Source organism: Delphinapterus leucas, chromosome 16, assembly GCF_059928025.1.
Source record: "Delphinapterus leucas isolate spDelLeu-1000000601 "Yukka" chromosome 16, BTC_Dleu_Yukka2, whole genome shotgun sequence".
In the NCBI taxonomy this organism is placed as follows: Eukaryota; Metazoa; Chordata; class Mammalia; order Artiodactyla; family Monodontidae; genus Delphinapterus; species Delphinapterus leucas.
In genome coordinates this window covers 6,997,122-7,012,529 of record NC_143144.1, presented here as the reverse complement: position 1 = coordinate 7,012,529, position 15,408 = coordinate 6,997,122, and the positions used below count along the sequence as shown (strand labels likewise).

The 15,408-nt window shown below is 46.3% G+C and overlaps 1 protein-coding gene across 14 annotated transcripts in view; it reads left to right on the top strand.

Moving 5' to 3' along the window:
• The window catches only part of SIPA1L2 (signal induced proliferation associated 1 like 2), a 220,274-nt gene that overhangs the window by 110,580 nt on the left and 94,286 nt on the right, over positions 1–15,408 (top strand). For all 14 annotated transcript variants that reach the window (XM_089897410.1, XM_089897418.1, XM_030763503.2 and 11 more), the window contains exon 2: positions 508–2,204. In XM_089897410.1, coding sequence (XP_089753536.1) covers positions 728–2,204 — 1,477 coding nt within the window. In that variant the 5' untranslated portion in view covers positions 508–727. The remainder of the gene's footprint in view (positions 1–507; positions 2,205–15,408) is intronic.

The following is a 15,408-nucleotide window of genomic DNA, read 5'->3' as shown; positions in this document are numbered from 1 at the left end:
AGAAAGTTTAAGAATACCCAAACAATTCCATGACCATTGTGTTACTCTTACAACTAATTGAAATGTTGCTTGATTACCTGATTTAAGCCAGGTTACATCAATAGATAATGTTGATACTGAGCTGAAGGGCATAGCTCCTGGCTTAGAGGAGCTTACAGTTAGCTGGTGGTGGAGACGGATCAGTACAGCAGCAGTAAGAGTATAAGGGAAAGTGCTGTGATTGGTGTAGGTGCAGAAGCCATGGAAACATAGAGGAAGCGGTCCTTGCTCAGATGTGGGCTGAGCGTGGGAGGGGACTGCTTGATTGTGGGGTGTAAATTTTAAGCAGCCAGGTACAGTGAGTAGGCAGAGCGTTCCGGAGAGAAGGAGGGTGTGAACAGGGAACCATGAAACTTCACGACAGTTTACGGGGAATTGGAGAGAAGGGCAGATGAGAAACCACGTGGAGGATGTGTTGAACTGGAGCTCCAGTGATTGTTAATGGCTATTTTCTGTTTTTTAATTCAGGTAAAGGAACTGGCCAGATGTCTTAAGGGATGCTTTTGAAAAGGAGAGAGGTGTTCAAAATTATTACAGCAACTGAGAAGCAAGTTGGTTTTGGAGGAACTGTACTCTGAGGATGTTTGCTTCTATACAAGTATAGAAGAAGCCTTTGTAAATAACAGTGTCATTGGATTTGCATCAGTCTTTCCGGCGAGACTTGGAGCTTCCTGCCTCATCGGCAGACATGAGTGACCCCAGGCAGTCACAGGAAGAGCAGCAAAAGGTCGGCAGAGCCTCGTCGAAGTTCAAGGGTCCTCCCAGAATCATGCAGTCCGATGATTATTTTGCTCGAAAATTTAAAGCCATCAATGGCAACATGGGACCCACCCCTTCCTTAAGTGCTTCCAGTTCCAATGAGAACGGTGGTCCGGCTAACGGTACCCCGGCCGTGCCCAAGATGGGTGTCAGAGCAAGGGTGTCTGAGTGGCCTCCTAAAAAGGACAGCTCCAAGGAGCTGACCTGCAAGGCCCTGTGGGAAAGCCGGTCACAGCCCAGCTACGAAAGTGTCACGTCCATTATGCACAACGGGCAGAACAACCAGAGTGAGCGCCAGCAAGAGGAACCACTCGACCTCGACTTCGTGGAGGCGAAGTCTACCGTCGGAGACATCTTCGTTCACTCTCCACAAAGAGGACTGCACCCCATAAGACAGAGGAGCAACAGTGATGTTACCATCAGTGACATCGACGCGGAAGACGTCCTAGACCAAAATGCAGTGAACCCCAATACCGGGGCCGCCCTGCACCGGGAGTACGGGAGCACGTCTTCCATCGACCGGCAGGGCCTGTCGGGGGAGAACTTCTTTGCTATGCTCCGAGGCTACCGGCTAGAGAACTACGACCACAGGGTGATGGCCCCGTTCGGGTTCCCCGAGTTTTTCCCCTGCGACCCTGCGATCTCCCCCAGCCTTCACGCCGCAGCACAGATTTCTAGAGGCGAATTCGTGCACATCTCAGGATTAGACTATATGGACAGTGCCCTCCTCCTGGGGAGAGACAGGGACAAGCCTTTCCAACGGAGGTTGAAGTCGGAGTCCATGGAGACGTCCCTCTTCCGCAAGCTGCGGACCGTGAAAAGTGAGCACGAGACGTTCAAGTTCGCCTCTGAGCTGGAGGACGGGCGTCTGGAGAGGGGCGTCCGCCCTTGGAACTGCCAGCGCTGCTTTGCACATTATGACGTCCAGAGCATCTTGTTTAATATCAACGAAGCCATGGCCACGAGGGCGAACGTGGGGAAGAGGAAAAACATCACCACCGGGGCCTCGGCGGCATCCCAGACCCAGATGCCCATGGGCCCGACGGGCAGCTGTGACTCCCCGCTGGGGAGCAAAGAGGACCTCAACTCCAAAGAGAACCTGGACACGGACGACGGGGATGGGAAGAGCAACGACCTGGTCCTCAGCTGTCCCTACTTTCGGAATGAGACAGGCGGGGAGGGCGACAGGAGGATCGCGCTGTCCAGGGCCAACTCGTCTTCCTTCAGTTCCGGGGAAAGCTGCTCCTTCGAGGCCTCACTCAGCTCTCACTGCACCAACGCGGGCGTCTCGGTCCTGGAGGTGCCCAGGGAGAACCAGCCGATCCACAGGGAGAAGGTCAGGCGCTACGTCATCGAGCACATCGACCTGGGGGCCTATTACTACCGCAGGTTCTTCTACGGCAAAGGTAAGGGGCCCTGTGTGTCCCGGGGCCGCTTCCCTGGGGCCCCTTGTGGTATGCGGCTTTGGGTCGGAGCCTGTCCGAGGCCGTTGTCCACTAGGTTGGAGCTTGTTCTGTGTCACAGAGCCTCCATTGCTGCCGGACTGATCCCTTCTTTATTTATTTTTTATTTTTTTAATTTTTTGGGCCACGCCATGCAGCACACAGGATCTTAGTTCCCCAACCAGGGATGGAACCCGTGCCCCCTGCGGTGGAAGCGTGGAGTCCTGGCCTCTGGACCACCAGGGAGGTCCCAGATCCCTTCTTTAGAAATCCCCAGTTCCCTGCCTTTGCTGATCCCTAGTCCCTGATGTGGAAACGTCTGCTCTTTCCTTCTCTCTGCCAACGTGTGAGTGTCACAGACGTCGGACTCCACTTAGGCTTACCCCTTTTAGGAAGTCTTCGCTGCTGAGCTCCATTGCTCTCTCATTGCTCTGAATAATCTCTTACACTGGGTACAGTTCTGGTTCCAGTTCTGGTTCTTTTCCCTCTCGTTTTTTCTGTACTTTTCTCCTACACCTTTGCTTCATCTTTTTAATTTTATGTCTTCACAGCTCCTTCTGCCTTGTTGTACGTAGTGGAAGCGTTAAGTGAATCTTTGTGGAAAGAATGTATGAATGTATAAATTAGTAGGATGGACAAATTTAGTCTTCTTGCAGTTTTACACATAGGCTTAAAGGTTCAGATACAGACATTTCCTTGGTATTGTTATTTCAGAAATTCTTCAAGTACGCGTAGAATAAATGATGTTTATTTTATTTGTATGCTTAGCCTTGAAGGATGCATCCCTCAGAAGTCATGTAGTTGAACCCCCAGCCTTTCAATGTGTCGTTAGTCATGCCAGGGACATGAGACGCCACTCTGTCTTACAGGCCCACAGAGAAACGTGTACCACGCGCACGTCAGTAACACACGCCAAGCAGAACGCCCAGGGACTCTCCCCCTGTCTTCTTAGTGGGTGTGACTTGCTTCCGTGGCCCCTTCCTTCTAGGACAGCATACTCTTTGGGGCTTAGTTTTCTGTTTGCGGTTTCACCTGCCACCCCTCTCCATTCCCAGGTGTCACCTCTCTTAGAGCACGAAGGAGGCAGAGGTGGCCCAGTCAGTCTCGGGGGGCCTCTCCTCCTTCTGTGCCTTCTGCTGTGGATAAATTCCAGCTGACTGTACTTAGACTTCATTTTAGTATTCGTTTCTGTCTTCAGAATGCTTGCCTGCAACCTTTGACTCCAGCTGTTTCTTTTTGGGGTTGGTCGGGCTGTAGCTCTAACCTCAGGAGGTCACTCCATCCACTTCAGTCCCTGGAGCCTTCTTAGTGCTTTTTCCCCTGGACTACAAGCTGGACCAAGTGCAATTATTAAATTAATCATCCCCCCCCTTTTGCATCATTCCAGATTTAACCAGTCATCCATAATCATAATATTAGGAAAGCATATTAATCAATGGAATGAATAGAATGTTGATAAGCGACGTAGCTAAATAAGCAGGCATTTGAATTGTGACTGGTCATGTAGCTTGAGTTGTCTTTCTGGTCTTGTACGGACGACATGATGGGACTGAAATAACTTTGTCAACATCTTGAGTCCCTGGCTGTGTCCCCAACACTCCCGTCTCAGCCCTGGCTGCTGGTGGGAGTCAGCATCACCCATTGTGATGTTACTGCCTTCCAGCCAGTGAATGCACAGAATCTCGGATCTTCTCTGTGCGGGAAATAACCCAGGACTGTTCATGCAGGGGCAGAGGATTATAAAACTCTGCTCACGGATGCCCTCGAGGTGGAACTTAGTTATTTTTGGAAAGGGAGACCATGGAGAAATAGGCTTCCTGCTTAAGATATTTTGTAAAAATTGTATATGCGTATGTATCTGTATACACGTGTATTTATGCAAATACTTCGTGCCAGCATCTCATTTGTTGTACTCCTTTGCATAGCTTAGTGTATTAAGTCTACACAGTGTATATGGAATAAAGGACTGATGTTTTCTGGGCCCAGGCAGGGCTGCCGCCCTCTGATCCATTTAATGTCCTTAAGGTCTGTTCCACGAGATAGTTTTAGGTCGCTAGATTCTCTTAATTCTCTTGACTGGTTTTCGTAGTTTTTCTCCTGAACTCTGTCACTTCCTGATAATTGTAAAGAGCTGTCTGTGAGTGGTTTATTTCCTCCACTTTTCCTGATTTGCTACTGAGGATTTCCCAGGGCTTTAGAAATGACATCATCAAACTTGGTAGATTTTGAATGTGCAATAAAACATAAATAAGAAAAACCTGAGAGCAGACGCCCTGTGGTGAGTTGTAAGTGGGTGTAGACGTGTGGTTTGACAGTTCCGGGGTGCTGGGCGCACTCCGGGTCTGTGAATGAGGCAGACGGCCAAATTCTAGACTCCTGCACTAAGCCTGCACAATGAAGGTGCGGGACAGCCGTCCCCGGGGTCCTTTGTCTTGTGTGCTGCTGTTCTGTGCTGGGCACGGTGACTGTTGTGTGGCTGATGGGACTCGGGGCCAGGACAGAGCAGGAGGACATAGAATCAGACCCAGCCCAGCCCTGCCACTCTGCGCTCTCTCCCTGCAGCCCGGGACTATGCCTGCTTCCTCCTATATTTAGCGATTCCGCTCTTCCCCTGTGGGCCTGTGTGGCTTCAAACTGCAATTGGCTACAATGGCAGCTGCTGCCGCTTTTGCTGGTCTCTCTGTAGAGCCATTAAGGACTAAAGGCAGAGGCAGCAGCCCGGATTCCCAGCGGCCAGGTGGCCGAGGCCTCCTACGTGTGGGACTGGAGCCCAGCTTTTTCCCAAGGATCACAAAAGCATGTGTCTGCCAGATAAAGTGCAATGATTAAATTAATGATTTCCCCCCCATTTTTCACACCAGCTTCAACCACTGGAGTTCATATCTGCCAACACATCACAAGTTGCAGGAACAGCATTGTGTTTAAAAACAGAGGCCCTGGGCAGACTGTCACAGAGCATTTTTGCAGATTTTTTTCTTTCCCTTTTTCTCTTTTCCCTTCACTCAGTTCTTCTCTTTGGAAGCAGGCTTTCAAGGAATCTTTTGATACTTTCCAGAATGCCTTTTCTTTTCCTCCATTCTTCATCGTCCTGTGTGAAACTTCATTTTCAAAAGAATGACATGGCTCCCAATCGCTGGGAAAGGTTTAAAAGACCCAGCTCTCTGAATCTCTTTCTCTCTTTCTCTCCCTTCTTTCAAGTGACGATGCCCTACATCGATTGTCATAGGTAAACTTTTCAGCTTTAATAAGGTGGTTGACTCTTTTTTTTTAAATTTCATTTTATTTATTTTTTTATACAGCAGGTTCTTATCAGTCATCAGTTTTATACACATCAGTGTATGTATACATGTCAATCCCAATCGCCCAGTTCATCACACTGGTTGACTATTGGGTAGTTAACGTGAAATGGCTGTCCTTATGTTGAGGTGTATTCCTGCATAGGCTTTGAACGGCTTTGAATAACTTTGCAAAGGGATTTACGCGGGGGAGTGGCCTGCCACGGTGCCCTGTGGGCAGCATTGCTTGTCTGGGCAAATCCCTCTGTAGCCTTCAGTGAAACGGCTTTTTAAAAGAGCCGGATTGTAGCAAGCTTAGTGAATGCTCTCAAATGTCCCTTCCTTTCGCCGGCGATGACCCTGGTGCTGTGTGCCAGGCCGCTCTGTCCCTCATGGAGCTCTAGTGAAACTGCGGTTCCCTCCTGGGAGCTAGGGCCCGCTAGATGGGGATTCCACCTGTGGTCTTGGTTTGAATTGCCTTTAGCTTCCCTTGTAGCACAGCAGACCTCCTGGGGCTTACAGCCACTTAGAGCCGCTGGCCAGCAGCTGACTGTCCCGAGTGTGACTGGGGCCGGAGCCACGCGGACAGCGGAGGGATGCCGTGGGTTTCTGTGTGTCTTGCACTTTTTAGGCAATAGTGTACCTGAGAGTTGCTCAGGAGTTCTAAAGCTGCCCGATGCCTTGCTTCAGGTCACGCACACAAGAATGGCTCCTGAAGACGAAGTAAATCACTTTGGGATAAACGGAGGTCAAACCAGAGACAAGGATAAAGCTGCGCCTCTTTGATAACTCAGGGGGGAAGTGAAAAGTGGCTGAATTGTGTCTGAGCCTTTGGGAGCATTATGTATGTGCCTATGGACGTGGAGAGTGGAGGGGATACTAAGGTTGACAATATTTATCTTTTTTTTTTTTTGGTTTAGGATTTTTAAATGGCGTATAAATACTATATGATCATTATGGGAAAATAAGGAAAGGTAGGGAAGCAAAAGAAAGAGAAAGAAAACCCCTCCAATCCATAAGAAAGAGACAATTCCCATGAATAGTTTCATCGTTATCCTGCTAGACTCTTCCTGATGCAGGTAAATGGATGTATGTGGAGCTTGCTTTGGGCGCTCATGCTTCCTTCATTGGTACTTCTGTCATTGTGTACACAGCTGCGTCAGCGCTCTAAGAGCCATTAGCAATATCATTGTCCGCCGCGGGCGCACGGGGAGATGCCAGGTATTTGCCAGCCGTGATCTGGGCAGAAGAGTTAATGACTGTATTTGCTTTACTTCAAAGAAAAATCTTTCAACTTGACAGAAACATAGTGATAAAGAGACCTATATTTCTTCCACCTGCAACACTACTCATGTCAAATATATTAATGAACGTTCATTTTAACAACAGATCTTTACTTGAAAAGCAAATTGCTATAAAGTTTAAATTTCATAAACCTTGAAAAATTATAGAAATTTCAGTCATGGCCTTCCCCATCTCCACTTGAATGTGGGCTGTGCTTAGTGACTCACCTCGGAAGGATGGAGTGTGGGAAGGGGGGAGAAGCCTGGCAAACATTGCCCCAGCCAGGTGATCCAGGTCAGCATCAACAGGGGCAAATCATGTGGATGGTTTGTACCCTTGATGTGATGGGAATGGCATTTCTGTGGTCTTCCTCTCCAAAAAACATAACCTCAGTCTGTTTAGGGAAAAACATTAGACACATCCCAACTGAGGCACATTCTACAAAATCCCTGCCCCGTACTCCTCAAAACTACCACGGTCATCAAAAAAGGGGAAGTCTGAGAAACTGTCACAGTCTAGAGGACCCTAAAGAGACACTATGACAATGTCATGTGGTGTCCTGGATGGGATCCTCAAACAGAAAAAGGACACTGGGTAAAAACTAAAAAAATCTGAGTAAACTATGGACTTCAGTTAATAATAATATACCAATATTGGTGCATTAATTGAACAAATATACCAAAGTATGTAAGCTGGTAACAGCTAGGAAACTGGGTGAGCGGTATAAAAGAACTCTCTGCTATCCTTGCAGCTTTTCTATAAATCAAAAACAATTTAAAAATCATTTACTTAATTTTTTTTAAAATGTAAGTTGTAAATTTTCATGATATATTTAAAATGAGAATCTTTAAAATAAGAAGAAAGAAAAAAATGGATGCAGTTCTTAAAAGTAGCAAACCTCCAGGGCCCTTCCTGTACACACTTGCCATGAGTATCGTTCTCAAACTTACCTTGAGGGGCAGGGGAATTGTTAAGCTTTAGAATTTACTCTTTTTTTTTTTATAAGCTAGCTTTAGTTGTTTCTTTTTAAATTTATTTATTTTGGTTGCATTGGGTCCTTGTTGCTGTGCACGGGCTTTCTCTAGTTGCAGCGAGCAGGGGCTACTCTTCATTGCGGTGCGCGGGCTTCTCATTGCAGTGGCTTCTCTTGTTGGGGAGCACGGGCTCTAGGCGCGCGGGCTTCAGTAGTTGTGGTATACGGGTTCAGTAGTTGTGGCTCGTGGGCTCTAGAGCGCAGGCTCAGTAGTTGTGGCGCGTGGGCTTAGTTGCTCCACAGCATGTGGTATCTTCCCAGACCAGGGCTCGAACCCATGTCCCCTGCCTTGGCAGGCAGATTCTTAACCATTGTGCCACCAGGGAAGCCCTAGAATTTACTGTTTTTGCTATCTGTATTGAAATGCACAAAGACATTCTCTTTGAATTTCCCCTGAAATCTGCAGGTTAAGGTGAGGTGGCTGTGAGGGGCTGTTTGGGATGTCCTTGGCACTCTGGGGTTCCCAAATCTTCACTGAACTCTGTGAAGGAGGCCTTTGTGCCCAGCTCATTTTTTTTTTTGGAATTTTCTATGACAAGTACAACAAAAGAAGTATGTATCTAGTAGAAATCCTTTGTAAAGAGCTGAATTGGTTTTATGGGGCAGACTCTGTAGTGTGTATGAAAGAGAGTCTTAGTTTGCCCTCTTCTCTCCCCGCTGCCTGGTGCTTAGGGGCCCTAGTGTTTATAGTTCCGTCATGTGCCCATGAATAGGACAGAGAACTTCTTTGATTTCCCCTTCCCATCGTAGCTTTACAAGACTTCTTAGGTGTGGGCAGATTGGAATTCTTTTTGAAAAGGTTGGAATTTTTCAGAAAAGAGTGTTTAGCTGCTTCTGAGCAGACTGGGTGTCCAACAGAAGCCATATCCATACCACAGCGTAGGGTGTAAGACTGGCCTTTCCAAGGTCCATTTCTGCCCGTATTACCGAGTCCAAGGTCAGACAGCTGACCATGTGACAAGCCAATAAATCAAGAAACAACTTGTTGGGGCAAGGAATAGCCACTTTATTTGGAAAGCCAGCAGACTGAGAAGAAGGTGGACTAGTGTCCCAAAGAACCATCTTAACTTGAGTTAGAACTGAGGCATCTTTTATACCAGAAGGGGAAGGGTTGTGGCTGGTTGTTGCAGACTTCTTGGTCTCGGAATCCTTTGTTCTTGCAGCTCTCCACATAGGTCAGGTCACCATGTTCCCCGTAAATCTCCAGCAAGGCAATTGTTATTCTCTGTTCTGTAACTTTTTATCTCTGTATGAATAGAAAAGTGTTAAACCCTTAAAGGTCAGAGCCTTGAGAATGGGCTCTCCTGTATATTTCAGGCTGCAGGCAACATTCTTAACTTGTAGCCAAAGCAATAAAATACAACGGCTAAAGTCAAAGAAACAGATCTAATATGGAGGCAGATTTGTTCTTCCTTATTACACCAGTAGCAAAATGCAAGCAAGTTTTCCCAGTTAACTGCTACATCAGTCAAACTATGCAGAAATATTAGAGTATTAATACAAAGGTGAAAGTAAGAGAAACATCCAGTATGGAGTCAGATTTGTTGTTCCCTTATTACACCCCAAGATGCCAGCCCTTAAGCCTTGAAGGCCCTTCCTGTGTCTGGCCCAGCCCTGGCTGCTGGATATGCAGCACCTCCAGGCATTCTCTCCAGGGCCTCTTTTCTGTAAAAATCTTTAAGTTCACTAATTTTTTTAACTACTGTTACCCAGCTCTATGTAAATTTATCCTTTTCTCCAGTGGTAATCTTTGTCCTTAATATTTTAACTGAAGCGTATTATTCGTACATACATCTGCTAAATTAACAAATAAAAGCAAAGAATTCTTCTAGAATATGTATAATAACTCTTGCCCCTTTTGATACCAACCAACTCTTTAGTGGCTGGGGAATTGTCTTTTTGCCAGTGGGCAGCGGTGTCTGTCCATTCTCATCGTAGTTGGAGGCCTGTTACTGGCAGGCAGGGCAGCGTATCTTGATGTAATGAGCATAGACTGTTCTGAAATCAGACTCTTGGGTTTACATCCCAGCTCAGTTTTGGACAACTTCTTGAACTTCTTTGTGCCTCAGTTAATCATCTAAAAATGGGATCATAATAAAAATATAAAAATATCTCCTGTAAAGGGCTTAGAACAGTGCCTGTTACATAGTATATATCCTGGTCCTCCCAGGAGTTCTTCAATAAATGTATGAGACTTCTCTCTAAAAAGAAACTAGTGTCCCCACCGCCGGTGCAGCATTTAAAGGGCAGGACTTTATTTTAATGGTTAAAAAGATGAAGAGAGAAAATAGTAGAGAGAACCATATGGCAGGGGGGGCCCCGGGGGAAAGGTGTCTGGTGAAGTCTGCCACTCCATTCCAAACACAGTCACTTAAGTTTCACTAATGTGGCAGTTGTGGGCAGGAGGGTACTTTTACATATCAAATGAACCCCATTGCTGAGTGATGCATGGCTGCATTTGCTTTGAATTTCATGCCTGGTGGCTTCTTTTTTTTTTTCCCCCTCTGGTTTTATACAGTCACTGCAGAAAATTAATAGCGAATTGGACACTATTAAATTCACATGGGGGAACTGAGTACCACCTAACAATTGTGCTGTTCTGGGATGCACATTCTTCCTTTAGCGGACACAATCGACTCAGTTCTTAACCATAGCGCCTGGCCAGTACCTCCACAAACGGAACTCCTATGGAGGTCCAGGGGGGCTCTTAGCACGGAGGAATCACCCAGCTGCACAGGGGGGTTCAGCCTGTGGGTTATAGTCATATGGGTTCCATGTGGCTGAGGGGGCAGAGGGTAGTGGGGGCTGGGAAACATGTATGCTGTGCTGGGAGGTCACAGTTCCCATCCCCTGCAGCATTTTAGGACTGTATGCTAGTTCATCCTATTCATCCTTTGTCCTCAGACGTGTTCTCAGTCAGTTACTGAGGAGGAACTGATGCTCTCATATTTCTCTAGGAAGAGTTATTAATACTCTATTATTTTTGTATAGTTTGACCCATGCGGCAGTTAACTGTGAAAACTTCCTTGCATTTTGCTACTGGTGTAATAAGGAAGAACAAATCTGCCTCCGTATTAGATGTTTCTTTGACTTTAGCCTTTGTATTTTATTGCTTTGGCTACGAGTTAAGAATGTTGCCTATAGCCTGAAATATACAGGAGAGTCCGTTCTCAAGGCTCTGACCTTTAAAGGTATAGCACTTTCGCATTCATATAGAGATAAAAAGTTGCAGAACAGAGAATAACATTTGTCTTGTTGGAGGTTTATGGGAACATGGTGACCTGACCTATGTGGACAGCTGCAAGAACACAGGATTCTGACCCCAAGAAGTCTGCAACAACTAACCACACTCCTCCCTCACCTTGCCTTTAAAAGTGCTTTGCTCTGAAGCCCTTCAAGGAGTTCCGGGGCTTTTGGGGCACAAGCCACTTGTCTTCTCGCATGGTCCTGCAATAAACCTTTCTCTGCTCCAAACTCCGACGTTTGGGTCTGTTTGGCCTCACTGTGCATTGAGCACACGAACTTGGCATTTGGTAACACTGGTCCAGTGTAGCTGGAAGTCAAGGTCTCTGGAAGGTAAGGTCTCAGAGCACCTAGAACTTACTAAAACCCACCTACCTTGCATTCGTTCAGATCCAAAATTTATTTCGCTCTCTGTCTCACTTAGGAAATAAAAGGAAAGCTGGACAACTACTCGGCTCAATAATGATCTGGGCCTCTCAGCTTTTACGCAGTGAACCCTTTCTTTGCTCTCGTGGTGTTTTCTTTCTCCTTCCCATTCTTGTAGCAAATGACGCTAAAAATTATGCATTATCAAAGGAAGTCTTTGATAGCTGCCTTACTTCTCCAGACTTGCAGTTTTTTTTAAATAAATTTATTCATTCATTTATTTATTTTTGTTTTTGGCTATGTTGGGTCTTCGTTGCTGTGTGCGGGCTTTCTCTAGTTGCGGTGAGCAGGGGCCACTCCTCGTGCGCGGGCTTCTCATTGTGGTGGCTTCTCTTGTTGTGGAGCACGGGCTCTAGGTGCACGGGCTTCAGTGGTTGTGGCACGTGGGCTCAGTAGTTGTGGCTTGTGGGCTCTAGAGCGCAGGCTCAGTAGTTGTGGTGCATGGGCTTAGTTGATCCGCAGCATGTGGGATCTTCCCGGACCAGGGCTCAAACCCATGTCCCCTGCATTGGCAGGCAGATTCTTAACCGCGGCGCCAACAGGGAAGTCCCCAGACTTGCGCTTTTTATTCAAGGTTTTCTTAAAATTGCATCTTCCAAGATACCGTCCTTATGTTCAGGACAGATTTGTTGTCTCATCTTTAAGTTGTGTTCATTTTACTGTGCATGAGTTGATTTTTATAATGTAAGTCTTCACGGTAACCTCATCACCCTTGAGTTGCTTTACATGAGAGAGCTCTAAAGCCAGACTGCCAAGGTTTGCATCCTGACTCTGTCACAGGGGCTTGTGACCTTGAGCACATCATTCACTTTTCAGCGTCAGCATTACCATCTGTAAAATGGGGATACCTGCTCATAGGTAGGGAGATGAATGAGTTAATTTACATAAGGTATGTTTAAGATTGTTATTTTCACTGTAATACCTCAGATTTTTCAAGCTTAGCTAATGCTTTGGTTAAATTTTGGTCAAAGGAGAATTCACATAGCAAAAATGCATCATTTTCCCCATCAAATTAGGTAATTTAATCCATGAAACATTAGCAGGGAGTTTGAGATTCCTTGAGGTTCTCTAATGACTCTTAATGTTATTATCTGCAAAAGCATGTCCTGTTGTTTTTTTCATTCGTCCATTTATGTATTCACCATTCCCTGTTCACGTCTTTATAACTCCTGGAATGGGGGAGGTGATTTAACAGTTGTTTGGAGGAGAAAGTGACAGAAGAGAACATCATAGGTAGGAGCTTAGACAGCAGCCGCCTGCAGCCTTGGGTTTAACCCAGACAGGCAGTGAGCTGACAATTAAATGATCAACTGACTATTGAAAGAACAAAGAAACATTAAAGGAAAGCTTCTGCTGTGAGTACTAACCAATGCAGGGCGGTGGGGCATAGTCCACAGCTGCTAGTGGCTCTTGTGGACTTGTTGATGGTGCCGTGGCCCATATGGCGCTGACACCTCTGAGAAATCACGTGAGGCAGAGCCACGGGGCTTCTCTTTTACATACTGGCCTCGGGAGGCGTGTAGAGTTGAGATCCTCACCTGTTCATTCCAAGAGCGACGGACCCAATACCTCTCCCTTCCAAGATACGACAGTACCTGGAAACAGCCTCTGGGCTAAGGTTCAACGTACCCCTTTCCTTTTCTAAAACTCCTCTGAGTTAGAATTTTTTCTTTTCTTTACTGTGCAGCCAAAGTGCACCACAGAGATAAACTGAATCTCATTTCCTTCGCTGAAATCTTGTTAACCAAATTTTTTTTTTTTTAATCTGGCCTTGTTGTATTTGCACAATATGTAGATTTTCATTCAGCTTTTCCAGTCTTTTCAGAGCTTCCGTTCTGCCAAGGAAGGATTTTATTTGATTCCCCCTTGAAGCAACTTTATGGAAATCAAGGGCTTGGGGTAATGATGGGCTCAAGTGGGTGAGGGGCTCACTGTCCTGTGTCCACAGAGGGGAAGGGTCTTGTGATGCAGATGAACAAGCTGAGCTGTCCTGAAGGGGACCAGGTGTCATGTGAGAGGGTCCCCTAGGCTCCCTCCCGGAGGCCATAGGGAGCACCTTCCCTGCTCTAACCTCCACCGTGTGCGGAACGCCCCGTATGAAAGCTAGACAGAATGTTACAGCGCGCAGCCTAAGATTGTGGTTTCTTTAGAAACACGTGCAGGTAACCTGCTGGATTTCTTGGTGAGACTGAAAGCGCGGAGAGATCCCTTAGAAAATAGCTACGGGGCCTTAGAACTGGCAAGTCCAAAGGTGTGATGGTTTGTACGTGGCAGAAGTGTCTTCTCTACTTGCGTTCAGAAAGTGTATGTCTGTGTGAGAGACAGGAAAATCAAAAACAAGTGTGGGTCATGGCTTGGAGAGGCAGACACTAAGGAAGAAACTGTTTTTCTCACCAATTTGCCTGCCATCTTTGGTGGATAGGGTGATATACATATTTTGGGTTCCCCTCATTTAAAAAGAAATTCGTTACTGGTAGAAATTATTCAGTAAAATATTATATATGCCACTGCTTTCTTTAAAAGACTAGCCTGAATGTGATGTAACCTGATTACAGATCGGCTTTGGAGATGAAAAGTGTGAATCTCCTTTAGTATGTATGACTCTGGAACTATCAGACTGTTGGGCTTAAAATGAAAATGCCCCATAATGCTGTTTGTTTGATGTTCACTCCCTTTTTGTCTCTCATTGAGGTTTTTTTGGTTGTCGTCATTAATATGCCTGCCTTCAACTATAATGCCTCTCTCAGGTTAATGATGATAAATGTATTATATATATTTTAGGGGCGGATGAGGTGGGGATGCTGAGGTTAAGAAAGGTTATGTAACTAACCCAAGGTTAAGGAGGTGGTAAGTAGGAAAGCTCAGATTCAGAAACCCATTATCAGGCTCATTCGAATTATAGATATTTAGGAGTAAGTGAGTTTAGGACTGCTAGTTATACGTGACAATTTCAACACACATGTTATCTCTCCCCGTTTCAAACACCACAAGAAAATGATAATGAAGGAATACAAAAAGGGCATAAAACCACAAAGGAGCAGAAAACTAGGAAGAAGCCAAAGAAATGCCAAAGCTGATAGAGGAACGGGATGGTTCTGCAGATTAGAGGGCGCCACCTCCAGCCAGCGTTGGAGGGCGGTGTGCGGCAGGGACAGGCCATCAGAAGCTAGCCAGCCCACAACCACAGAGCAGGTACCTTTGAAGAAGGGCTGGTAGGGTGAGCTGTGGTGGAGCAGCCATCTACAGAGATCTGGGATGCTTCTGAGTTACTGCTTTTTTTTTTTTTTTTTTTTTTTCGGTACGCAGGCCTCTCACTGTTGTGGCCTCTCTCGTTGCGGAGCACGGGCTCCGGACGCGCAGGCTCAGCGGCCATGGCTCACGGGCCCAGCTGCTCCGCGGCATGTGGGATCTTCCCGGACCGGAGCATGAACCCACGTCCCCTGCATTGGCAGGCGGACTTTCAACCACTGCGCCACCAGGAAAGCCCCCGAGATACTGCTTTTGACTAAACGCCCACAGTGGCCACCGCCACCCCACCCAGGCTCTGCCCCGGGACTGGGTCTCCTCTGTGTCCTGTAGCTGAGTCTTCTCCCCAGTTGTGGCCACCCCACACCCACCAAAACATCTTAGAATTAATAAATGAAATCAGCAAAGTTTCAGGATACAAGATTAATACACAGAAATCAGTTGCTTTTTCATAGACTGATAATGAACTACCATAAAGAGAGACTAAAAAATAACAATCCCGTTTAAAATTGCATCTAAAAGAATAAAACATTTAGGAATAAACAGGAGGTGAAAGACCTATACTCTGAAAATTATAAAACACTGAAGAAGGGAATTGAAGATGATACAAAGAAATGGAAAGATATCCGGTGCTCTTGGATTGGAAGAATATTGTTAAAAT